The sequence below is a fragment of the Musca domestica genome, unplaced genomic scaffold, assembly GCF_030504385.1.
Source record: "Musca domestica strain aabys unplaced genomic scaffold, Musca_domestica.polishedcontigs.V.1.1 2, whole genome shotgun sequence".
Lineage (NCBI taxonomy): Eukaryota > Metazoa > Arthropoda > Insecta > Diptera > Muscidae > Musca > Musca domestica.
Genome location: NW_026712249.1, coordinates 43,519,157 through 43,546,183, shown reverse-complemented (window position 1 = coordinate 43,546,183; position 27,027 = coordinate 43,519,157). Strand labels below are relative to the sequence as shown.

Genomic DNA, 27,027 nt, shown 5'->3' with positions numbered 1-27,027 from the left:
TAGAAAGTTTTTAATAAAATATATTTTGAATGAACAGTGTTGTTATAGTACAACCAAGGCAAAATTTTAGGTGATATCTGTGAATCGAAATCCAGGAATAGTCCAATGCGAATGAATTCCGAAACACTTTGTATCCACCTAAATATATAAACATATTTAAAACATTCATGATTATTACGTCTTAATAAATAATTAAAAAACATGATTATCCTTAAAATCTATCTATCTACGTCAATTATGTGCGCGAGAATTCGAGGTTTTGCTGTCAAAAAATAGATAATTTTAGAGAAAACCAAAATTCTAATTTTCTTTATATTTTACGATTTTTTTCAATTGTTTTTATACCCTCCACCTTGGAACGGAGGGTATATTAACTTTGTCATTCCGTTTGTAACATACCTAAATACTCGTCACAGTCACCCTAAAGCATAATCATAAAGCGTCAAAATTTAGCAGAACAATTTGTATTGTGCCTAGGATGGTTGTTATTGACCACGTTTTGGTACCTCCCATATAACGGTACCTCCCGATATTCGGTATTTTGATGATTTTTGCCACATTTTTTCAAGAATTTGTCTAAAAATTGGTATTTGTGGGTCCTAATGGGTTGCAGCTCCGTTGGCGAAACATTGCCTGTAGAGGTCCACGTTTTTGTATAGCCTCATATAGCGGTACCTCCCTATATTTAGTATTTTAATGATTTTTGCTACATTTTCCCATGAATTTGGCTAAAAATTGGTATTTGTGGCTCATGATTTGTTCTAATATTTTCTTTACCCTAAGATGGAGGGTATTAAAAGATCGGGCCGGCCGAACTTATTTTTTTACTTGTTGTACATAAATGTTGTCCAAAATTATTAAAGCGTATTGACATACTAGCTTCTAGAATCAATTCGGTCGTAAGTGCCAAATTCCATCCCATTTGGGAAAATATTGGACGTTTGGTGCACAATAAAATGTAAATCGGACGAAGATATATATGGGAGCTATATCCAAATCTGAACCGATCTTGATAAAATTTAGCAAAAGTATTTCTGAGCTGCATTTGATATATTTCCCCAAATATTTTTGTTACAGATTACATATTACAGCAGCGGAGGACAAAAATATCAAATCGGATGAACAATATATATATAGCTGAACCGATTTCGATCAAATTTAGCATACTTATTTTCAGACCTAATTTGGCTGTATGTGCAAAATTCCATAATATTCGGGCTGATATTACACGTTTGGTGCACAATAAAAGGCAAATCGGACGAAGATATATATAAGAGCCATATTTTAATTTTTGCCGATTATCTTCAATTTTAATAGGGTTCGTCCTTGGGCCAAACAAATCATTTGTGCAAAAGTTCATCTGGATCGGGTAATAAATGCGAACTGTACTTTGTTTACAAAAATACATGGACAGACGGACGGGCATGTATAAATCGGCTCAGAATGTGATTCTAGGCAGATCATCAAAACAAATGCACAATCAGATCATCATCATGCAGATCATCAAAACAAATGCACAAAGACATAATACCCTGACCATCTTGTGGTGTAGGGTATAATTAAATACTTTGTATTGGACAAACGAAATGAGCTATAATTCTGAAGAGGCACTGATGGAGTGCAAAGGGTTTTTAGAAATTCGAACTTTAAGGTTACAAAGAGTTGTAAAATAGTACTAAACTTCTGAAGTGGTACCATTTGGTATTATGCGTACAGATTGTAGCTAAAAACCTGAAATTTGTACTAAGTCGAAGAGCTGTATTAAATATAGTACAATTTCCTTTAGGTTAAACGGATTGATCTGGAAACTTTCACATGTTGGTATTGGAGTTTATGCTTGTGGGTAGGGCTAAGATAATCCTCAAAATTGATATTGATGCCATTGTTGGTATCTGGAATTCAGATTTGGAGGTAGTTTGTAAAATGTGTACGGAAGTACAAAAGCAGTATTAAATTCGGTATTGGGTGAAATTCTGAAATTTAATAATGAGGTCTCTTTTGGTAACTGGAATTTAGATATGAAGGTGGTCTTGGAAATCTGTAATATATTTATTCGAAAATTACTAAGTGGTACTAATTTGGGTTTTGGGTGAAGGGATAGGACAGGAATCCTCAAATTTGATATTGATTTCTCTGTTGTCATCTAGAATTGCGATGTGGCGATGGATTTGGAAATGTGTACTATAATTGTACGAAAAGTACTAAATAGTGCTCAATTTGGTATTGGGTGAAGGAATAGAGCTGAAATCCTGAAATTTGATATAGATGTCACTGTTGGTGTCTGTAATTAAGATATGGAGGCGGAAATACGTCCTACATTTGTTCGAAAAATACTAAATGGTGCTTAATTTTGTATTGGTTGAAGATATGGGGTTGCAATCCTTAAATCTAATATTGAGGTCTCGATTTGTATGTGAAACTGAGATATGGTGGTGGTTTTGGAAATGTGTACTATAATTGATGAAAAGTACTTAATAGTACTAAATTGTACTTAATTTGGAATTAGGGGGTTGGATAGAGCTGGAATCCCGAAATTTAATACTGATATATCTCTTGGCATCTAGTGAGAGGTGGTTTTACAAATGCGTGATATAATTTTTGGAAAAGTACTAAACGGTACTAAATTTGTATCATATCTGGTGTCTAAGATAAAGAGATGTATGTTGTGTTTTATATTCGAACTAAATTTTACAAAATTTGGTATTGAGTCAAGGGATAGACATGAGGTTACTATTGGCTTCTAGGGTTTATATATGGAGATATTTAAATAGTTTAGGTCAGAGAAATTGATTGCGGGTCCATGGTGAAATGGTCTTACTAAAAGATTTTGAAGACTTTTAAATTGTAATACAAAGTTGACATTATCCATGAAATATAATCCTAAAAATTCCGGATTATCCCTCAAAAAAATTAATTGTACCTTAAATAAAATTTTTATAATTTCCGATTATCAATGAAGTAATAATAGAGTCCTTGAATTATATATATAAAATAAAGGCTAGATTAAATTATCCTCAAAAAATATTTTCGACGATTGTCTTTTAAATATAGTGTGAGCAATTATGATTATCCTTGCATAAAAGGCTCTATTATCCTCTGTTATCCTTTAAAATTATGTTCGATAGTCCAGGATTACTCTTGGAATATTCCACAATTATCTTTGAAGTACAGTATTGAAGTAATCCACTATTACCACTGGAATATAGACTTTATAATCTAAGATTATACTTGAAATATAGACTGTCTTATCCACGATTAGTCTTGAAACATATGATCGATATACGATTATTTAGAAACATAAGTTATTAAATCCACGATTATCCTTGAAATACATGCTCTATAATCTAGCATTATCCTTCAAATGTAGTGTTAAAAAATTACGATTATCTTTGAAATATATGCTCTATAAACTAAGATTATCCTAGAGATTAGGTCTAAAAAATCCACAATTATAGCGGTAAAGTCCTTAAAAGTAGTCATAAAATCCACAACAATGATTCATATATTTTATAGTCATAAAACTTCAAATAATGGCACTGATAGTCCTACAAAATCATTCTTTATGTTCAGACTTATGTAAATTTTATTTGAAATAATATTATACACACATACTTACACAAATTCATGCCAGGTTGTACCTCGAATGATTTCTCGGACAATATCTCATCGTTTTCAACTTTTGAGCAATGCTTACAATTCGCAGACGTCAAGGAAGAATTTTAGAGCAAATACATAAAGATCTCAAAAAATTGTTGGTCTTTGCCAGAATGAATACCAATACAAGTAGATGACATTGAAAAAGAGCATTACCATTTGGAAAAAAAAATACATGGAAATTTCAAAAAAATGTTATTTTTACAATTTTTTTCAAGTGACTTAATAGGTGAAGAAAAAACATTGAAGTGAAAAAATCTTAGTAGTAGTTGTAGAGGAAAGGTTAGAAGAGCACACGGAAAGACATTCATCCATTCACTCACGGTAGCGAAAAACATACAACCCACCTTACAACCGACACTTGGTATTTCACTCCAGCGATGCAGGACGGCTAGGGCCAAATGTTCATCGCGGTTACGGCAAGTACTGGGACCATTCCAGGCTATAACCTCCTCATCGGAGAAAGTCATACAGTACTTGCCTATAGCCACGCGATCTTGAAAATAATGTGGGGTATCCAATTTATTTTCTTTGCAGAGGCGCGATAGGATTTGTGTGGGTTTCATGGGGTCACGCCATTGATTGTAACCACAACTATGGTTGGGAGGAGAAAGGGGAAAGGGGGGAGAGTAGGATTTTGTGGTAAAGGGAAATAAAGTATTAATTATTATTTGTTTGTCAATTGAATTTGGTGTGGATTTTGGGGAACGCAATACTTACTCTTCGTAGCGCAGAGCCAAACCACAGGTGGCCCTGTGTTTGCTGTAGAAACGATTTTCCAAATCGATACGTGTCTCACCAATCAAATCATCCGATCCCACCAAATCCCAATCGAATATTTGCACCGTCAACATTGAGTCCTGGGGGAAGGTGGCCTCCACCTCAAAACACTTGCCAAACACGGGATTCAATTGTTTGCTCACATAGTTGTCTTTGTCCGATATGCGTTTACTGCCCAAATGGAGAACAATGTAGGGGTCTGCCTTGCCATTCAAATCCATGGGATGTAAATCGGTGGCCTTGACAATATAGACTCGTACCAAGACATGGATGGGCTCATTGGCAGGTAAATTTGGTACGGGATAATCAATGCCCTTCGGTGGTGGCAGACGATATACCTTAATGGCTCCCTTAAAGAAGCCCACGGTACGATTATCATCCTCTGTGGAATCACCCGTCTTCTTGCCGCGATACAGCGGAAAGGAGTGTAGCCAATCACGAAAGTTATTGAATTCTATTTGGGCCTCCAGGTCACCGGCATAGATCTGAAAGTGAGGAGCACGACGTGCCACACTACGAATTCGTTTAGACGAATTCGCTTGTCCACTACTTACCTGACACAAGGCGGTGGAGTTGCTGAGCGTTTTTGCCTTGGCCGAACAGGGTGAGATGCTTTGTTGGTCCTGTTTGTTGTTGCGGCCCAGTGCATTGGTCATACCCTTGGGACTGAGTTTTTGGACAAATTTGGAACCGAATTTGGTTCCACTTTGCGTTTGTTGTGCTGTGGGCGGTGTTAGGTACTTATCCGTGGTAGTGAGGGCTTTTTCTGCCTTGGCGCTGTCGATCAGACGTTCATAGGACCAAAAATATTTTGTCCACCAATCACGGCTGCACTCATCGTCGATATCCTGCTGGTCACCCATCAAGGAGTTTTCCTTGTTCATGCTGCGTGGAGAGGATTTTTTCTTCGATGTTTGTTTCTTGACCCTGGAGAGAGAAAGGCAGAAAATACTTTAAAAAATCTTTCTGAAAGGTCTCAAATCTGCACCCACATCTTGGTAACACATGCCGCCCCGTATAGGGTGAACTGATCACATGACGACCTACGATTCCCATAGAAATCCTTCATATTGGCCTGCTGCAATGAATCCATCATCGGCTGCATGCCAAAGCCATCGACCAAGTTATTATAGGTCTCCTCGGTGAATGGAGCCGATAATATAATTTGGCCCCCAATGGTTTTGTATTTGGTTATATCCTCCTTGGGTGGTGGCTTGTAGAGATAACGATGTATGGATGTAATCTGATGTGTACCCACCAAGGTATAACGTCCAAAAGATCTACAATCCACACAACGTATGGTTATGGGCGGAGCATAGGTTTCCTCTAGTGGCAGTTCCAATTCAATTGATTTCAACATATTCGGAAAATTCGGATTCTTTTTGGCATTTTGTATGATATTCGAACTCAAAATCTTCCCCGAGCATTCAACATCAATGCGTGGCTTATCCACCGACATAAAGTGAACCCTTTTCAAATCTCTCAGGCCCCAGAAAAGAACTTCCAAACGGAAACGGGCCAAATGGAGTCGCACCTCTTTTGGTACGGGGAATATGGTATCTTGGGGTGGTACATTATTCCGTTCATTTGGTTTGCCCTCAATGGCTGTCACCGGGTTTTTTGGTTCTGTGAGTCGTGGCATATCTGGCGAGCCAAGCTCCAACATTTCAAAGGCAGCCAATAACTCGCCAGCATTGTCGGGGCCTCGTACAATATCAAACCATTCTAATGTGGGTGTTACATAGGGATTCTCCCGTAATTTTACCCTAGGCTTTGCTATGGCTCGACCAATAAATTCGGATTTACCCACTTTATCCTGATCGTATATCTCAATTATGATGGTGGGAGGATTTTTCTTGATCTCATCTTTGGTACCATAGACTAGAATCTCATCGAAGACCAACAGCTCATCCCAGGTGGGACTGAGCGTCTCCTCAATGACTTGGGTGGTTTTGGCGTATTCGGTGATATAAACGGTGGCATATGGATCACTAAGGCCCGAGGCATCGGAACCAATCAAAGAACGGGCTTGATAAATGTGGGCTCGCAGTTGGAAGGTCTGGAAAATGAAGGAAATTTTGTTAATTTTTTATTGAATTCAGGGCCAAGGCCTACATAAGGTTGGCCAAGAAGACTGCTCAAGGCCTACATAAGGTCGGCCTAGAAGACTATTGTCACTATTGTCATTTGACTCTCTTTGAATTTCAAATCACAATATGTATTTTGACGGCAAACTTGGTTGTCAGATGGTCAAATTGTTGTCAAAAGTAGTCTTCTTGGCCGACCTTGTGTAGACCTTGGCTGGCCCTATATAGGCCATGAACTGATTGATACTCTAATCTCCAAATCTCAACTCACAGACTTCTCCAGATAGTGTATGTTATTGGGCGCCATGGCTCCCGGTCTCTCGGCGTTTCTCAGCTCATGTGACAGGTCATAGCCAATGGGTAAACCCTCAAAGAAATGACCCTTATGGCTGACCACACCCAACCACAAGTAAATCGAAAGTTTAGCCTGTATAAACCAGCTGGCGGTGCCAGTGGACTGTTTACCCGGTAAACGTAAAAATAGCGTCTGAATTTTTCCACAATGTATGCCGGCCTCCTCTTCTGTGGCAGAATAAATTAAATCTCTTGCCGACATACGATGATAGCAATAACGTTTGCCATTCGCTATGAGCCACAAGAAGATGTCGGGTAGGGAATGTTGGGGCTGCAAAGAAGCTTCATAAAATAATTCAATCTCAAAAAAGAAACCCAGAAATTCTTACATCATCTATGAGGAATTTCAACTTGGGCATATAGGTCTGGGCCTGTTTGAAACGTTCCTTCAGGGAACTTTTGGTCACCAGGGCTCTTAGGTTTCGTGCGAGATTTCCTAAACTTTCCTGAAATATAAAATGTTACATCAAATTACAAAGCAGGTTGGTTTAGTGAGAGATATACTAGCATTTTAGAAAGCTTGATAATTTTGAGTTCTTTTATATCCTTAATATTTTGATTAGCTTGGCTTGACTTACAATTTCCCGCGTACACAGTTTCATACGTTCCTTGTCCAATTTGGTTTTACCACTACCTGGCCCCGTACAATTACTCTTGGTTATGGTCTGGTAACGAACACACGCCGAGGCCAAATCTTCCAGTGTTGAACGTAGCCGCACCTCAGCCTTGGGATCTTCATTTTCTATCATGTGCTTGGTCTCCGCCAAACCATCTTCCTATATTTTTGGAATAGAAAAAATAAGTACAAAACTCAATTTTGCAATGTAAAGTAAAAATTGCCGACTTAATTGTTAAGTGATAATTTTACACCTAGAGAATCATTTCTACTATAATATATTAACTTACACATGTACGGAAATCCCAATTACTAATAATTAAAGATATTTGAAGTCTGCAAGACATTATTTTGCCTAGTTTTTTATTTTTTTATTTATTTATTTTTTTTTTGTGCTAAAATATTCAATTTATCAAAATCTCATTATCAAACAATAAAATATACGAGTTATTTTTTCAGGTGGTGAGGTGGGGTTTCTTCCAATAACCCCTTTTGGAAATAACGCGTTACTTTCAACCTAGTGGTAATACAAAAGTTCCGTTTAGAATTTGATTAAGTGCACTATCTGCCACGGTTGCTCATTACTTGGTAAAAAAAGTTTTAAATTTGTCTAAAAAACTATTATAAATCAAACTGATGATATTTTAATATTGTCTTTGTTCAGAGACTCATAATAAAATGGATCTACAATATATATTCCTTAAAATTTTCCTGAAACACTTTTAACTCCAATTTGAAACGTATAAAATTAAAAGACATTAAGTTCGGCCCACCCGAAAAATTAAATTTAACAAATACCCTCTAATACCCTCCAACAATGGAAAAAGAGAACATTTTAATGCAAAACATCTGGATCCGAATGTGTTCCACTTTAAACTACAAATTCCAGTAAGATCAGTGGGAGAATGTTTGGAGCCGTTATACTAATACTAATATGGGAGCCTATATAGAAAATTTTATACTACAACGATTGGAATCTATAGCGAGCCTTTAATACCAAAATTTACATAATTTCGTGGGTTAATGTGACTAGGACCAATATGGACTATGTTTTGACACCGGTTGTAGCACGCATTATAAAGTACAAATACCAAATATCACACAAATTTATTAGAAAATGTGGCGTAATTCGCCAAAATTCCTAATATCCTATGGAATCGGAACTAGAACCCATTACGAGCTACAAACACTTACTTATAGACAAATCCATAAAAAATGTAGCTAAAACCATGAAAATACCGAATATCGGGAGATATCCTTATATAGGGGGCCATATGAAAACGCGGACCTATAAGAAACAATGTTCCTCCACAAGAGCAAGAACCCATAATGAACTATAAACTTTTTCAACTGCTCATGTTAAACCCATCAGCGCAAAATTTTAAGCCGATTTGGTGAAGGCTTCCTTTGCCAGATGGTAGACGGTATTTTTTTCTTTTTTGTTAAAATTTATAAAAAAAAAACAAGTAAAAAGCTATAAGTTCGACCGGGCAGATCTTAGAATACCCTCCACCATTTTAAACGAATTTGGCAATTTTGAAAAAAGTGAAGTGAAAAATGATGTTAATATCTTAAAAATACCGAATATAGCCGTTATATTAGAATCTATACGACGACATAGACCTGTATAGGCAACTTTTGTCAGCAATTAGAATATTCAAATGCGAAACTTGAAAAACATTCGGTTAATAAGGAATGAAAATACTGAATATAGGGAGGTACCCTCACCTGTGGACCTGCACAGATAATTTTCTTTCTTAGGCTGTAGTATTCATTACGAACTTCAAACATTAAATTTGGAAAAAAAATAATATACCGAAAAAGGGGGGTGCCATTATATGGGCTATACAAAAAAGTGGACCTACATGACCCATTTTCAATACCAAAAGTCCTGCAGACATAATACACATTTGAGTAAAATTTTATTAACCCACTGCATTTCGTTCGGAAGCTAGAGTGATTTCCACTGACGGACAGACGAACGGACATCGCTAAATCGACATAAAATTTTATGCTGCTCAAGAATATATATACGTTGTGGTGCTAAAATGTATATTTCGAGGTGTTACAAAGGGAATGACAAACTTGATATACCCTCCATACTATGGTGGAATCTTGGTCTTTGGTTCAAATTTGTAAAACCAATGCCAGGTATACAAAATTCGGTACGGTTCGGTTTGGGCTTTTTGTGAATTATTTGTACGATTTTTTAACCACTTTAGTAGACGTTTCACCAGTTACGCTGAAATTTTCAGTTCAATCAGTTCGAAGGTCAGGTTTCAGGATTTATACCAGGGCAAGGCAGAGAGCCTCAAAAATTTTTTGTGATTGTATGTGTTTTGAAATATCAAAATATTGCAAGTATTTTTTTGCCTCTCTTTACAGAGTGAGAAATAATTGGTTATCTTTAAATTTTCAATTTAAAATTTTCTGTTTTAAAAATTCAGAGATATATTTCGGAGATATATTTGCAAAGTTATTTCAATTATGTTTCATTTCAAAATAAAAAAATATATATAAGTTGACATTTTCAAAAATTTTATATAATTTTTATTAAAAAAAAAAAAAAAAAAAATATTAAACACAAATTATAATTTCGGACTTAATATCCTAACCATCTAAGTTGATCCTTTAAAAATTAATACCGATTACAACAGGCTGACATACGCAAATAGTTGTAGAATTTTATGCTGATCAGAAACGCATATCCTGCGTTGGGTCCTAAAATATTATGTCTATGAATTACAAACAGAATGACAGTTATTTTCCCTAATATTGACTAAGAACGTACATATAATTTCAGAGAAATCAAGGGAAATGAAAATGTCCATTAATTTCGAAGGACAATAAATTTGTCTAACAATATGAAATAAATTTCTATTCCTAACATGTGAATTCGTATGCAAGTTTTGTCAAATAGATTTCCATCAAAAAAGATAAATCTTAAAATTTATAATTTTTACAAATTCGGAAATATTTGTTCCGAATATGTAGTAAGATATATTTGTGCTCCAACATTTCTTACGGTGTATTCATAAAAATATCCGACAGCACCTTTCTCAACGACTGCTCGAACAAAACTAAATATTCTCCCAAAACCATTTTGACAGAAAATTCAAAACAATTTATTTTTTACAATTGTGTTGGTGAACACACAGATATCCCAAGGGATACTCTTTGCCTAGCCTTGATTTATACGTTCATCAAAAGTCAATGGTAGTAAGTCTGGTGCCTCTAGATTAAAGTACTTACGTAGGAATTTTCAAAAAATCCCTCCTTATCTCAACCTTCATCAAATCGCAAGGGCAAATATCAATCCTTTTCACATACTATGAAGAATCAAAATTTGCTCGTTTATCCAACACCAATGACTAAATATTTAGTAATGCTCCAATTGCTCGCTCGAATTCGAGTAAAGAGTGTATCTAGCTCAAACTCGAGCGGGAGCACTTCTTGGCTCTTGTACACGATATCTCTCTCTGTCTGTTTGCTATGAACATACTTAAGAACACACAAATCAGCAAACCACATTTTTTTTCCGCTCGAGTAAACTCATACTCTTTTTCGAACAACTCTTATTTCCAAACAAGAGTAATTCGCAGTAGAGTGAAAACATCGCATCCAACTCCTAATCTTCGATCGCTCCCTAGCGCGTTTATTTTTCTTCCGCGAGAAAATCTGAGTTCTAGTTAAAATATCCACCACACGTTTTGAGATCATTTGTTTTTTTTATAGCAAAAATCCAGTACTCTAATTCTTCACGGTATTTTAAATTTTTAATATATTTTAACATTTTTTTTTTAATATTTCAGAAAGATTTTTTTTGAAAATACTTTACTACACCATATTAGCATTCTCAAGACCATAGGCCACTCTCAAGCTTACCTCAAGATAGTAACACATAAATTTTCGGATTTGGGTCTAAATGATCGCTTAAACTAATGGTGTAATATTTAGTGCTTTTAATAATCTTTTCAAACTCCTTTTGTACAATTTCCTGATAATACTATATATTACACCTTAATAGTAATAGTACTTCTGATAATACTATATTTAGTACACCTTAGTGCCCTTCTATTTTAAATACCCCAAAAAGCAAGTCAAGCTTACTTCTTTCGTTAAATACCTTTTTCGCATAAAATAGTACTTCTGGTACTATTTGTACCATTTTAGATCCAATTTCTATAAATGTGGGCGTATCCCGCCGTCAGCCACTCAGTTATTACTGATATACTCACATATTTCTCCGCCATCTTCGCCAACATATTACTGTTATACATCCGTCGACGCAAATCCGGCAATGTACAGCGCACATCCATGCAGGGCTTATAGTCCCAATAGGGCAGATAATAATGACTCTTGTCATGCGATATGGGCTTACAGGAATTTGTGGTACTACTAAACGAAGTAGTATCCACCGATTCCAATAAACAACCATCTTCTCCATCATCTGCCAGGGTGGAGAAGCTTTCATTGTGACCATCAATGGAATTGCCTGCATTGCCCATACTCAATTCGAAGAAAACGGTTTTATCACTGATTTTCTTGTCGATCATTGATGCCTCAATGATTGAACCGAACAGGAAAAATTCCTCATTGCGTGAATAGCTCGATTCCGATATCAGCTGGGTGGGTTCTAGTTCAACATTTTTTTCGGTGGTCAATTCGATGTTTTCGGTAATTTCAGTGCGTATGGCAATCAGTAGACGTGCACGATAGCTGACACCCTCGCCCAGACCGGTATTTAAATTTGAATGTTGATCCAGGATGGTGTAGTCACGTGTCGAGCCATACAAATGTATGAACGAAGGACCAAATGTGGGCAGGAATCCCTTTTCGCCATCATTGGAAATCTGCTTCAAGTCGATGTAGTGGGTACCAATAATGGAGGGTTTCATGGGATCGGCGTCTCTAAGTTGGATCTGAAAAAACGTTTTTTTTTTTTAATATTTTCAATTATAACACTATTATTCGATATTGAAAAAAACAATATCGATCCTATCTATCTATCATCTATGATAATTTGCCTGCTCGAAGGACCATCTTAATTACTGCGAAATACTTACCTTAATTCGTTGACACAATGGTGGAAACATTTCGGTAAATACTAACTGCTCATTCCAAACCGGAGCATAGGCATTTTTCTTCACCGTAGTTTTACCAGACAAGCCAGCAAACGACACCTGGACATAGGGACTAACCAAGTCCTTGGCTTCTCCCGTTAAGGCCTTTTTCACATTGGCCATGATAGAGGAATTCATGCGAGGCAAGCCATCTGCTCGATAAATTTTAACTATAAATTTAGCTCGTTGTCTTTCGATGGGTACACCATCCGGCAATAGGAGGTTACTATGAAGATGAGGATCGTTTTATTTTTATTGAGTAACAACATTGGTGAGAAGTTTTTCCCAACTTACGCTTCAATATCATCTGGATCCTTTTCAGATTTTTGTGGCACTTTAACCGTATCACCTTTACCTATTATGCCTATATCACATTTAAGATATCCCTTGGGCCCACTGTAGAAATCATCAGGATCGGTTAGGAGAGCCCATTTATGATAGAATTGATGATCTGAAATATGGTTTAAAATTGAGATTAATTCAGTGTTCTAAAAATTAAGAGATTACATCTATTAGAGAAAAATGTGCAAGCCAAAAATTAAGTGACACCAAAAATATAAAAAAATGCAGGCGAAGAGAACAGTTGGAATTTCATGCGAACAAATAATGTTTAGAATGTGGAAGTTGGATTCTTTACTTATATTTAGCCATAAGAACCTTGTTGTAAATAAAACATAAAGAACATTTCTCAATGAATGCCAAAAATGCATGTCTTTAGATGGTATCTGCCAACCATTGGGTTTGTTTAACCAATACTGCAGACTATTTTAATATGCAGATCGTTTTCATTTTCAAACATTTCAAGATTTTTGTTCAATGTTGTGAACCTTTTTGAGATTTGGGATATATAACTGAACTTTAGATTAATCGATTTTCCCTACAAATCCAATTTTAAAAAATAACAAGTAAAGAAAACATTAAGTTCGGCCGGGCGGAACTTTTAATGCTCTCCACCATTGGTTAAAGACAACGTTTTTAAACTACAAATATAAGTAAGGCCGTCTGAATAATGCTGTTAAATTTTTCAACAAAACCATTAAGTGGGTTAGGTCGTTATATAGGGGGCCATGTCAACAAGGAAACCTCTATAGACCGGTTTCAACTTCAAAATGCGGCAAAAATCATCAAAATACTGAATATCGGTGGGTACCGTTATATGGGGACTATACAAAAACGTGGACGTATACAAACAATGTTTTGCCAACGGAGCTAGAACCCATTATGACCCACGAATACCAATTTTGAGAGAAATCCGTGGAAAAAATCATAAAAATACCGAAAATCGGAAGGTACCGTTATATGTGTCGCCACCAGAGCTAGAACTCATTATGGCCTAAAAATACCAATTTTCAGACAAATCCGTGAAAAAATGTGGCGAAAATCATCAAAATATCGAATATCGGCGGGTACTGCTATATGGGGGCCATAGCTCCGTGGTCGCCACCGGAGCTAGAACCCATTATAATCTACAAGTATCAATTTTGAGACAAATCTAATGTATCTCATTGTCAATACCAATCATTCTAGACACAATACAAATTGTTCTGCCAAATTTTGAAGTCCTACGTCCAATAATGTGGGCGGTATAGTGATTTCAAATCGAAGTAGAATTTTATTCTGATCATGAATATATATTTAATGGGGTCTACGAAGAATATTTAGGGTTTGTTACAAACGGAATGACAAAGTTAATATACTCCCGTTTTCAAGGTGGAGGGTAAAAATAATCTTTTGTGGGGTAGTTACGAGAAGAATCAAATTCACTTTATATCTCTGGTTGAGAGGGATATTTACAGGGTTGCCCATATTCGACGGACCTTTGGGCCCATTCCAATCGACGAGGCTTGTCCGCAGGCAGAATTCTTTGCGTCAATTGAATTTTGTACGGGAACAAATGCAAATCAATGCGAATAATCCGTTGTAAAGTGGACCGAGCCATGCCCAACTGCTGAGAACGGCGTTTTTGGGATGTTCGTGGGGACCTCTCAACACTGGCTCGTACGGCAGTGATATTCTCGCCCGATCGCCTTGGTCGACTTTTATATGGCCACTTCGGATTAGAAAGAGCCTTACCAGTCGAAAATTGTTCGTATAAACGCTTAATGGTGTTCTTAGAAGGCGCACTTTTCACATTTTTTAATGCCTTAAAAGCTCGTTGAGTTTTCACAATTGACTTCTTCTGTTGAATGTAAATTTCAGAGCGCTCGCGTGGCGTGTATTGGTTCATGGTAAAAATCTGCTTGGACTGACGCTTCAAACGCAGTATGTCATTAAGCGATGTGACATCTCTGTCAAAAGATATGGCGTTGCCAAATGGGTCCGTCGAATATGGGCAACCCCATGGTAGAAGAATATAGGTAGACGCGTCGACACAGCTGCTGGGACAATGAACTGTCAAACCAATTTTGGAATTGAAAATGTTGAATGAAAAAGTTTTTCAATTTGCAAAAATTGTTGAAAAACGCGAATTATAATAGCCTCCGAATGACGTAGTATAAGAAAACATGTAAAAATCTACTTATATTTAAAAAAATATTTAAATTTTTTGACACATCAATGCTCCCAAGCGTTGATGCATCTACCTGTATTCTTCTGCCATGGGCAACCCTGTAGATATATCAAGTTTCGCACGCAAAATTTTGTGTTGATGAAAAATATTGGAATGTGTGAACTTTAAAGATAATCTGAAGTTGACCCCTTTGTGGGGGAGATACCAGAAGAAGTGGGTCAACATCCGTCATCTTCATACCAGATCTTATGTAAACATAAATGTTGGGATATGTGAAATTGGAAGAACATCTTATACTTATTTCGTATTTTATGAAAGATATAATTATTCAAAATTTTGACCCGTTGAGGGGGAGATACTGGAAGGAATGCTGATGGAAATATTGGTGTATGCCGCGTGTTAAAATAATCGAATGCTCATTTCGCGTTTTATAAGCTTAGTGTTTATTCTAAAAATTGACCCTTTGAGGGGGAGGTAGCAGAAGGAGTGGATCGATAACTACCTTTTTCACGCCAGATCTGGTGTTAGTAAAAGGATTGGGATGTGTGAGAATAATCGGATGGTTATTTTTTTTTGCATTTTATAAAAGTTCAAATTATTCAAACTTTTGACCCTGGGGAGTGGATCCATATTGTCAATTTTCGCACCTGATATAGCACTGATGAAAAATTTTGAAATTTCCTAAGTTTCCACAAAATTAGATGATCCATTTTTGTTCCATTCGGAAAATTATTTTCTGTGAAAATGTTGTGGGGTAGGTACCACATACAGGGTTGCCCATATTCGACGGACCCATGTTTTTTTTTTTTTTTTAAATCAAAGAAAAAAATAAAAGTTGGCAATGTTAATCATTCAATTTGTTCCAAGTAGATTTTTTTACATAAATTTTTGAATATGATATCTCTCTGTGCCCTTTTTGCTGCACTGTATTGTGTCATCGTTTTTGCCAACATTTCGGCCGGAATAGCGGCTATTTCTTCACGAATGTTGTCCTTGAGCTCTTCTACGGTCCTTGGCTTGTTAACGTAAACCTTTGACTTCAAATATCCCCACAAGAAGAAGTCAGGCGGCGTCAAATCGGGCGAACGCGGTGGTCAGTCCAAATCATCACATTTAGACATCAAACGGTCCGGAAACAAATTCATTGTTATCTTTTTGACATAATTCCGTTCAAAAATGCGGCAAAACCCATCAAAATAACGAATATGATTTGAATCTAGGCTGAGTCTAGATGGCTCAGTGGCAGTTTGGTTAGTAATTATACCCTCCATAGTGTGGATGCTATATTAAGTTCGTCATTCCGTTTGTAACTCATCGAAATAATAATTTTAGGCATAACGAAGTATATATATATTCTTGATCAGCGTAAAATTCTAAGACGATTTAGGCGATCGTCCGTCTGTCCACCTGTCTATTGTAATCACGCTTGAGTCAAAGCGAAGCTGAACTTTTGCACAGATCAGCCTTTTGTTTGCAGGCAAGTCAAGTTCAAAGATGGACTATATCGGTTCACGATATCGTATGGCGCCCATATAACGGTACCCCCGATATTCGTTATTTGATGATTGTAGCCAAATTTATTAATGAAATTGTCTGAAAATCCACAAAAGAAGTTGCTCTTGAATAGTTGTAATTTCGTATTTAATGTACCACAGCAGGTCCAGATATAACGGTACCTCCCTATATATGGAATTTCGATGATTTTAGATACATTATTCATCAGATTTTTCTTAACTTTCCTACTTGAATATATCAAATATATATGGTCCATATATAATATGCAGGTCCACGCCTTCGAGGTCGGCTTTATTCGATATTTTTAAGGTTTTAATAGAATTTGTAACGGATTTTTTTTTTTAATTTCCAAATTTCGTCACGGCCGAACTTACTGCCTTTTTACTTTTTATATTATACAATGCAATGCAATATTTGTGGTTAGTAGGATGTTTTGTATATAGTTACTAGTGTCAAGATGTAGTGAAAAATCCCATTATTTGGTAATGACACTTTACTGGAAGGATTTCTCTATCACGTTATATTTGTTCGCACGTTATATTTGTTCGCATAACCTCCGAATTTATAGTGCACCGATTACATATTATAACTTCCATTACCAAATAATGGGTTTCCTAGTAAATTTTTGGCAGAAATAACTACTTACAAATCGACCTACTGACCCATGAAATTTGGTATTCTTCTCCGTTTGCCGACGGCGACTTTCAAACACTAAAAAAACAGTGGCAGCATCGAAATATTTCAATAACAATTTAATGTACAACTTGACAAATTACATAATTTAAGCAACATAAATCCATTTTATTTTCTTGTGAAATTTTCAATTATTCTTCTGCTACTCTGTTCGCTCGACAATGTGCCGAAATGCAAGATGAATAGACCAATATCCTTTTCCATTAAAACTATTAACAACTTTTAGGTTCTTATGGCTTTTCGGCTATGCGGAAAAGTGGCTGAAAGCAAAGAGCGACAAAAAACGGAATTGTGTGTGTGTGAGTGTTTTGTGTGCGTATTTTAGGTGTCCTATGTGAAAATGTGTTCAACGATTTCCGGATTGTCATCGCTGCTTGTATTTGTTGTTTGTTTGCTTTTTACCTTTTTGGGTCCAAACCGTTGCCACGTCCAATTTAAAATTTCCAATTAATTTGTTTGGCCTTAAAACACTGCGGCTTTGCAAGACCTTTTTAGGCGAAATGGTGGGGTTGGTTCGGCGAAAATTTAATTTTGGATTTTTGCCGCACAAAATACGTTATTGTCATTTTTTTTGGTTTTGTTTTTTGAAGGGTGTTATTATTGTTTTGGTTTTTAGTGTGGCGTGTAAAGTTGTGAAAAATTGTAGGGGGTTTGTTTACATTCATTGGTTTTTGTTTTTTTTTTTATTGCAAGAAGTTTGTAGACAGTTCGTGGTTTGTTTTTTGAATAAAAAAATAGGTTTCAAAAGGGAACAGAGAAAGAAGAAAAAAACGAGAGAAAAAGGGGAAAATGTAAATAAGGGTTGGGAAAAAAGAACATTCAAATTTTTATATCAAATTAGGTTTACTTTTTACACACTTTCTTTGAGTTTTTTGTTTGAAATGCAATTGAACCCAGTTGTAACAAAATTTGCTTGGTATGATCTGAGATGTGGGGTTCTCATTTAGAGAAAAACGTTGACCCTCTTCTCTTCGTTATAACTGTGTTCAACTGTTTTCCGCTACCAACAACGCTAACAATTACCAAATTAGCATAACATTCATTTTTAATGAGGGGGTCCTTAGAATGAAAATAAATCTGTCTAAAAGGAAATATAACATTTTTCTTAATTTATATAAAAGTGAAGTTATCATACAAAATTAATAAACAGTTGACTTTCATATTTGCATAAAATTAAAATTTTCAAAAAGAAAAACTTAACAATTTCTGATGAGGGATAGAACATTACATTGTCTAGGGTAACATAGAGAAAATTTAAGAACAGAAAAAAAATAAATATTTTGTTACAAGTACCAGGAGCATCATAAACAGTTGACAGGTCAATTTTGAAAGAACCCACTAATGTACCAGTTCTCAAAAATTTCCTAGACTGCAAGACCTTTTAGTTATATAAAATAATTGGTAAATAAGTATATTATTTGAGAATTGTTTTTTTGTTTTTTTTTTTTTAAATTTATAAAAGATATATTCTTAAGATAGTTAAGTTGACATTGTTGGAAAATAAAAATCATTTAAAATTATTTTTATATTTTTAACACAGAGATGAAGTAGTTAAGTAGGCCCCAGACTCCACTAGAAGACTTCATTTAAGACTTCAATACACATTATATTAAAGTCATATAATCGTCCGACAGCTGTTAAACTTATTCCAATGACAGCTCATTATATTGTTTACAAGCGTACAAAAGCATTTTGGTGAGAATTTTCCAGAAAAAATAATATTCGTGATGGAATTCATGATGCGACTTGATCGAAAGCCGCGTCGCAGTGGCCGAAAAATGGCTCGTGAGCTGAACATATCGCATTCGCATATTCTATTCGGTAAATATTGAAAAATGAACTAGGGGTAAAGCCATTGAAATTCCAAAAAGTGCAAGAACTTACACCTCAACAGAAAGAAAATAGATTTAAAAGAGCTAAAGAATTGCTTCGCTTGCCCGAAAGTGGTGAACTGCCGAATTTGATTTTCTCCGCTCCGAAACATTCGTTGTCCAGCAGTTTGTAAACAAACAAACGAAGTCAGCTGAAAATGTGCACCTTCGATTGGTCACCAGAAATCAAGCGCCGGCCATGGGGATGGTGTGGGCCCCCATAACAGCCGGTGGTCGCTCTCCGTTCGTATTAATCGACCGTGGCATCAGAATAAATGCCGAATATTATCGCGAAAATTGGCATTAACAAATACCAAAGTGTCGATCACTTCAAGCAAGCGCTTCGCAGGGAATGGGCCTAAATACCGCAGAACAACATTCGGGCAGCGTGTGACGGTTTCATTGGCCATTTGAAGGCCATAATTCGTGCCAAAGGTGACCAATTCGAACAAATCTAAAGTCATTCTAAAATTTGATGCTATATCCGACATTTTTTGATTTCATTCAATAAAATTTAGAAAAGAAATGTAAAAATTATGGCGTTTGAATTTATTGCAGTTTTTTTATCTCACCCTGTATGTATATAATTTACACCATTATGAATTCACTTGTATTTTATTTGTTCTATACTTTTAGTATATTAATCTGTACTAAATGCTGCATTTTATATTTAAGATTCTGGGGAGCATCTAAAAATATGCTATACAAATTCTACAAATAAATGTGGAAAAAACCGCTTTACATATGACATTAATATAATGTGTAATCTAAGAGGCTTTTGTATGTCAAACAAATTTTTTTTTTTCACTAAATACCTTTTTTCGTTGTAATGGCAATGGCTGTGTAAACTATTTCTTTTGCCATAAATTAATTAATAAAGCCAACGCATACATAAATAATATCAATGTCATTTTTAATAAACCAAACGAAAGCATAACAGTCGCCATTATCAAGGATACTTTACTCTCGTATTTGCTGTTAGTTAATTAATTAATTTATTTAACACACAGTACGTGAAGAGGGAAATCTGCTTAATTTAATAATTATCATTGTGCAGGGAAAGCAAGGGGATACAAGATTTCATTAAAATTATTACATATCTGGTAGAATATATTTTTGTTGCTGAATATTTGAAGAATAAATTCCGACAATGTAAACCCTAATAACTTTTTCCTACCTACAATGGTTATTTTTAGAATATATTCTATCTTCATAAGACTAGCAGAAAAGCTATTTTATCTAAGAAAATACAGTAGGGAGTGGTTCATCTTCTAAAGAAAGGATAATTAAAGTCCTCCATAAAGAAAATCTTGGCAAAAATGTGTATATTTGACCCGGAAATAGTTTTTCTAACTCTAGAAGATCTCTAAAAGTCTTTCAATAGAAGACCTGTAAAGAGTCTTCTATTTAGAGATATCCGGTAAAAGATGTTCCCACAACAGAAAATTGCCACAACGTCTAGAAGAGGTGAAACATGTCTTCTAACTGAAGGAAACTTATAGAGAGGACATACAAATGTCATTCTGTCTATAGAAGATCTAAAACCCTTTTTCTTGTAAAATGTCTTCCCATTATAGAATACCCTTCACAATTCTTTCTTATAGTCAATGCCATTAAAAGTATTAGCATAATTTTCTTTAAAGTAATTATTATTTAAATATGAAAGTCCTTCAGAAGGTCTACTACCTACTGAGGAGCCGGAATGCCATTTCTATACGAAACTGCAAAAGGTTGTATATCCATAGAAATCGTGAAAAAGGCCTTTCATATCAACAAAGCCATTTAAAGGTCTTCTTTTTAAAGAGGACCTAAAAAAGTTATTCTTATGAAAAGGAGTTCAATCTATAGAAGATGACAGAAAACCTTTAAATTGTCTACTCTCTACAGAAAATCCGTCTATAAAAGACCAGTGGGTCTCCAACAAGAGGTATTATTATCAATTACCCAGTATTTCGGTAACTGTCGATTTTGAAGTAACAGCTTTCGGCATTTAAAAATTTGAAACTAGTTTTGCAGTCAAATATCGCAAGACTAATTTTTTTTGGCTCGTCTTGCAGAACCTATTTAGTCCGCAGTACAGAATTGGAGGGATAACTTCGAACTCTTTTGAAAAATTAGTGATCCGAAGAAAAACCCTTGCATATCGCCAAGAACAACAGTTGTCCAAAGTGTTTTAGAAACATTCCACAAAAGTCATTTTGTAGATTTGGGTCTTAAGGCCTATCAAGTTCAGTCAACACAATAACTCAAGTCAGCTGGCTATAATAAACAGAATTGAATCTTTGCTAAGTGGGTATTTCAATGATCCACTAAAATTATCCTGAATTTCCAACTTGATGGCTACGTCAACAAGAAAAATTACTTCATCTGGGACCTATGAGTCGGGTAACCTATGAGTTAATTTCGAGAAGTCCCTAATTTCATAACGTCCGGCAGGGTCATTGGACATTACTATTTTCGAAACTGAGTTTAAATCAACGGCGAATGGATTGCTTTATCGAGTGGTGATTTTATATTTTTTCTGATCGGAGTTGGATTATACTGATCAGGGCAACGTTACTCCTAACAAGACTGACCTACCTGCCACCAGTGTCATTTTTTATACAGTGTTAGTGATAATAGTTGAAAATGTGATCAAAATTGAGCACCGTGTTTTAACAGTTGCCATTCTGAATGTAAGATCTGCACTAAAAGCCCAGCGTTAATTCAGGACCTTTATTCTTGTCTGATAAAATTTCAGACCATTTGAAACAACTCGAAGTCCGAATTTTAATTTTGTCTGTAAGTTCCACATATCCTGAAAGTGGGTCCTAAGACCTTTTTTTTCGAACCAGACCAGATGCCGATAGCAACATCGATTTGTTTTTGTTTTGGCATTTCGTTTGGGTCGGGTCCATAAATACGTTTGTCATTTTTCAGTGGGTCATTTAATCTGTAATAATCCCAAAGGTGAGAAGACATATAACAAGTAATCGGCTGACTTCTTCGCTCCAAGGTTAACCTATAAAGTTCCATAAAATTAAAAAAATAGCCGTTAAAAAATTCATCACTTTCCGATCTATTCTTTTTATTTCCGTTTCATTTCGAAAATTCGAAAATCCCAAGTACGAAATCCGTTTTTTTATAAATTTTCTGTATTTAAAGAGTACTTCCTGAGAATTTTCATTTGGGTCCGTTTGCAAGCCCGCTTAATTTCTAGTTTCTGTGCGGTGTAATGTGTCCTTTTTTGCAATTTTTCCAAGGTCAACCCATAAGTTTTCCAAAAATTCGAAAATGCTTGCCTATAATATCTAAAATTACTACCTATAAACTTTCATTTGCACCCTATGACCTCTCATTAGCGCCATACAAAAAAAAAAACAAGGGAACTGATGAGGATTGGTGGCTCTTTCCGAAACCTAGGTATTCCCTGCCTTACCCCCTGGTAAACATTACCATCCATTATAAAAGCAACAATAAAGGGATTAAGCCATTTTGCAAAAATAAAATTATTTTTTGTCTATAAGTTCGCTATATTCTATTCCTTGGGGCCTTTCATTTGTGGCATTTTTCAACCATATCTTAAATTTATTTTTTTGGGCTTTTTTATTTAAAATTTCCCTAAGGTTACCATATAAATGTTTTGAAAATTTGATAAATCCCTAAGTCCGGATTACCTAACATATTTTGAGAGACTGAGACTTTCCTTAAAGCCAAGACCCAAACACTCTTTCATTATCAGCTTTATAAAGCGTATCCTGTCAAAAATTCCCTGAGATCGCCCTCTAAATGTCTATAAAATTAAAAATAACCGAAGTTCCAAAATTTTTTAGCTTAAAATTTTGAAAGTACTTCTTGAAATCATTCTTTTTATTTCTGTAATTTCCGAAAGTCGACAGATAAATTTTAAATACCTAACTTTCCCTTCCTCACTATAAATTTATTTTAAATTTTATTTTTACGGACATAAAAAGACCTCTTACACATAAAAGACCCCTGAACAACATTTTATCTTGAGAATTGCTAAAAAAAGTATTTATATATAAGTATTTATTATTTACAGTCCTAATAAGACCCCATTTAAACTTGTCGGAACATTTATTATATAGACTTTTAACTACTAATACAAGCTAATAACAGTCCTTGGGTATTCCAAATCACAGTGTCATCACAGATTGGTTAGCGTTGCCGCCCATAGTTACTTTTTCTTTAAAATGTTAATATACGATACTTACCGATAAAGTAATAATTTTATCAAATAACATAACTGGAGGCATGTGAAAATCGAAAACAAAATACTGAAATTGAAAAGAAAAGAGAAAAGAAACATTCACATAGTTGGAATTATTAATATTATCGCCATGACTCAGAACCCAGCTATTGTTGCTCTTACTTCGTTGTAATAAGGACAATTGGTGCTTTCCTTTACACTGGTGTATTTCTTTTGATCGCCCACTTGAATGCACACAACCGGATCCATGTTCAGACCGGGCAGTTGCCGTGCCTCAATTATCGTTATGCAAACCTGGAAGTCCTGTGACTTTAAATGGTCTTCGGTGCGTGTCATTTGCTTCATCCTGGGGAAGATGGGAATTCATAAGTGGGTGTAGAGTATTTTGTATTCTAAATATAATGAGATATTAAATTTAATATTTACATCTTCCCCTGATCAATTTGTTGTAATTCTTCCACATCACTGGACTGATTTGAAATTGCACTTTCAGCACCCGGTGTTGTCAGGGTGTTACCTGTTGTCGTTGTTTGGGTTACAATAACTTTTCCCCGGCGCACACTCTCCCCACCACCATCGGCGGCCATTGATGAGGCTGTGTTTGTAATGCCTGTGTTTGTAATGCCAGCACTTGAACCCGTTTCATTTTCAAAAATCAATGGTGATCTGTAAGGGGAAAAGAACAACAATGAAATTGTATGAATTACATTCATATGTATTCAGAAACGTTGTAACTTTCTGGAAAATAATTTTCAGCGGATTGAGAAATGTAAGTAACTTTTATGTAGCGGAAATTGGCGTTACTATGACAGAATTTAATTGGGAATGAATTTAAATATCATGTGTTCAATTTGTAATTCAATATTTTAAGGATTGGATAGAAACCTTATATTTAGAAATACCTCATTTAATATCAAATTTAATTATGGTGGTAATTTATATTGTTAATATCACAGCGAGATAATTAGGAGCTGTTTTGTCGGACCATATACTATAAAATATGACAGTACAATTTATTTATGATCTCAATTTTTATATCCTACACCACATAATGGTAAGGGTATTATGTATTTGGGCATTTGTTTGTGACATGGAGAAGAAAGCGAGATAGATCCATAGTTACTTTTGACGATCTTCATAGAATTACTTTCTGAGGCGATTTATGCATGTCAGTCCGTCCGTCCATGTATTTTTGTGAACAAAATTATTTGGCCCAAGGATGAACCCTATTGAAATGGGTGATAATCGGATCAGATTTAGATATAGCTCTCATATATCTTCAACCGATTTCGGGTTAATTGTGCATCAAATATCCAATATCAGTCCAAATAACCTGAATTTTAGTACATGCGACCGAACTCAGCCTAGAAGCAAGTGAATCAAATTTGGAGAAAATCGGTTCAGATATAGCTATAGCTCCCATATATATGTTTCATCCGATTTGGGGTTTTAAGTCCCTCACATGCGTAATATGCGCTCCAAAGAAGTAATATTTGGTATCGGACATCAGACACGGCCCAGAAATACCTCTGCCAAATTTTATCAAGATCGGTTCAGATTTGGAGATGTCTCTCCTCCTATATATATCTTCAACCGATTTCGTGTTAATTGTGCACCAAATGGTCAAAATAAGTCCTAATGACCTGAATTTTGGTATATCCCACCGAATTCAGTTTAGAAGCAAGTACAACAAATTTCGAGAAAATCGGTTTGGATATAGCTATAGCTTCCATATATATGTTTCATCCGATTTGGGGTTCTAAGCCCCTCTCGTGCCTATTATGCATTCAACAAGAATTATATTCTCTACCAGATAAGAGATTTTGGTGGCCATTGTGCGCGGAAATGGCCTTCAAATGACCAATGAAAACGTCACACGCCGCCCGGATGTTGATCTGCGGAATTTTGGCCCATTCCCGGCGAAGCGCTTGCTTGAGGTGATGGACACTTTGGAATTTTTTTGTACCAACCTTGCTTTCCAAAAAACTCCGGATACAATAGTCCAACGGATTGGTATCCAGAGATTTTGGTGGCCATTGTGCGCTGGAAATCAAGCGAAGAACCTCATTTTGTAACCATTCCTGGGTGGCGCGTGCTGAGTTCTGTTGTAATGTCCAAGGTCTGCCGTCAAAATGTTTGCGTGCCCAAGGCTTTAATGCACCCTCCAGGATATTTGCGAGATAACATTCGGCATTTATTCTGATGCCACGGTCGATTAATACGAGCGGAGATGGACCATCGGCTGTAATGACGGCCAACACAATCACCATAGCCGGCGCTTGAGTTCTGGTGGCCAACCGAAGGTGCACATTTTCAGCTGACCTCTTTGGCAAGTAAACACGATTTGTTTGTTTAAGAACTGCTGGACAACGAATGTTTTCTCATCGGAGAAAACCAAATTCGGCAGTTCACCACCTCCGGCCAAGCGAAGCAACTTTTTAGCTCTTTGGATTCTATTTTCTTCTTGTTGCGGTGTAAGTTCTTGCACTTTTTGGAATTTCAATGGCTTTACCCCGAGCTCAGTTTTCAATATTTGCCGAATGAAATATTGCGATATATTCAGCACACGGGCCATTTATCGGCCACTGCGACGCGGGTTTCAATGAAGTCGCTTCTTTACTTTTCGTACCATTTCTGTTAATGTTGCTGTTTTCTTCCGTCCACTTCATTGACGTCGGGCTACGCTACCAGTATCACGGTAACGAGCGATGGTACGAGACACAAAAGATTTATTCAAATTTACGGTAGTCACTTGAGGCTTTCCAGCCAAATATAAGGAAATCACACTATCACGCTTGAATTCCAACACGAATAACTTTTTTTCTGAAAAATTCTCACCCAAATACTTTTGTACGCTTGTAAATAATATAATGAACAGTCACTGGAATAATTTTAACAGCTATCGGAAGAGTAGCTTAGAAATGACAGCAGTCTGAAATTGATTATAGTTTTTTCATCTCACCCTGTATATTAGTTCCCTCTGAAACTGAACTATAACTGCTCTAAAGCCATAGGTTGATAGGTGGTATGATCTACTTAAATAATTTTTTTTTTTGTAGCGGGAGCTCTACTACATATCCATGGTGGTATAGGTTATCATATAATCGGCCCCGCCCGAGTTTTGACGTTTCCTTACTGGTTTTTACAAAGACGTTCTGAATAAAATTGTTGAAGTTTAAAGTATTTTTTATTATTTTCAAGTTATATTTTTTCAACGATTTCCTTTCAAACAATCTTAATATTTTCTAGTATTAAAGTGAAAATTTATTTATAATTTTATTTAATTTATTTATAATATAAATAGGTGTTTGTTAATGTTTTTAGTATTACAACAATTCACGAAGCATTACATTTCTTGTAAAGAGTTAAGTTATTATGTATTCATAATAATATTACGAAAGCACGTGATTACATTCTATTCTATACCCTCAAGGAATTTACAACTCTTTGGAAATTTGAAACTTATTGTGGGTTTTTCCTAATCCCAACGACAAAATGTCTTATTAACAAAAGTTTACGGCTCACAAACTTTGAATGACTTCATTAGAATATTCTTGAATTACAAAATTTATATTACAAAATACCACTTTTAATGTGAAATTTAATTATTATAGC

General features: G+C 35.6%; 1 protein-coding gene across 1 annotated transcript in view; it reads right to left on the bottom strand.

The window, feature by feature from the left end:
- The window catches only part of LOC101893069 (otoferlin-like), a 159,852-nt gene that overhangs the window by 5,893 nt on the left and 126,932 nt on the right, over positions 1–27,027 (bottom strand). Inside the window, exons 7-20 of the mRNA XM_059122189.1 lie at positions 23,839–24,078; positions 23,575–23,758; positions 23,417–23,479; positions 17,734–17,818; positions 12,909–13,065; positions 12,558–12,840; positions 11,730–12,413; positions 7,454–7,651; positions 7,205–7,321; positions 6,793–7,146; positions 5,427–6,493; positions 4,989–5,361; positions 4,375–4,919; positions 4,002–4,248 (exon numbers count right to left, since the gene is read on the bottom strand). Of these exons, the coding sequence (XP_058978172.1) occupies positions 4,002–4,248; positions 4,375–4,919; positions 4,989–5,361; positions 5,427–6,493; positions 6,793–7,146; positions 7,205–7,321; positions 7,454–7,651; positions 11,730–12,413; positions 12,558–12,840; positions 12,909–13,065; positions 17,734–17,818; positions 23,417–23,479; positions 23,575–23,758; positions 23,839–24,078 (4,597 nt within the window). The remainder of the gene's footprint in view (positions 1–4,001; positions 4,249–4,374; positions 4,920–4,988; positions 5,362–5,426; positions 6,494–6,792; positions 7,147–7,204; positions 7,322–7,453; positions 7,652–11,729; positions 12,414–12,557; positions 12,841–12,908; positions 13,066–17,733; positions 17,819–23,416; positions 23,480–23,574; positions 23,759–23,838; positions 24,079–27,027) is intronic.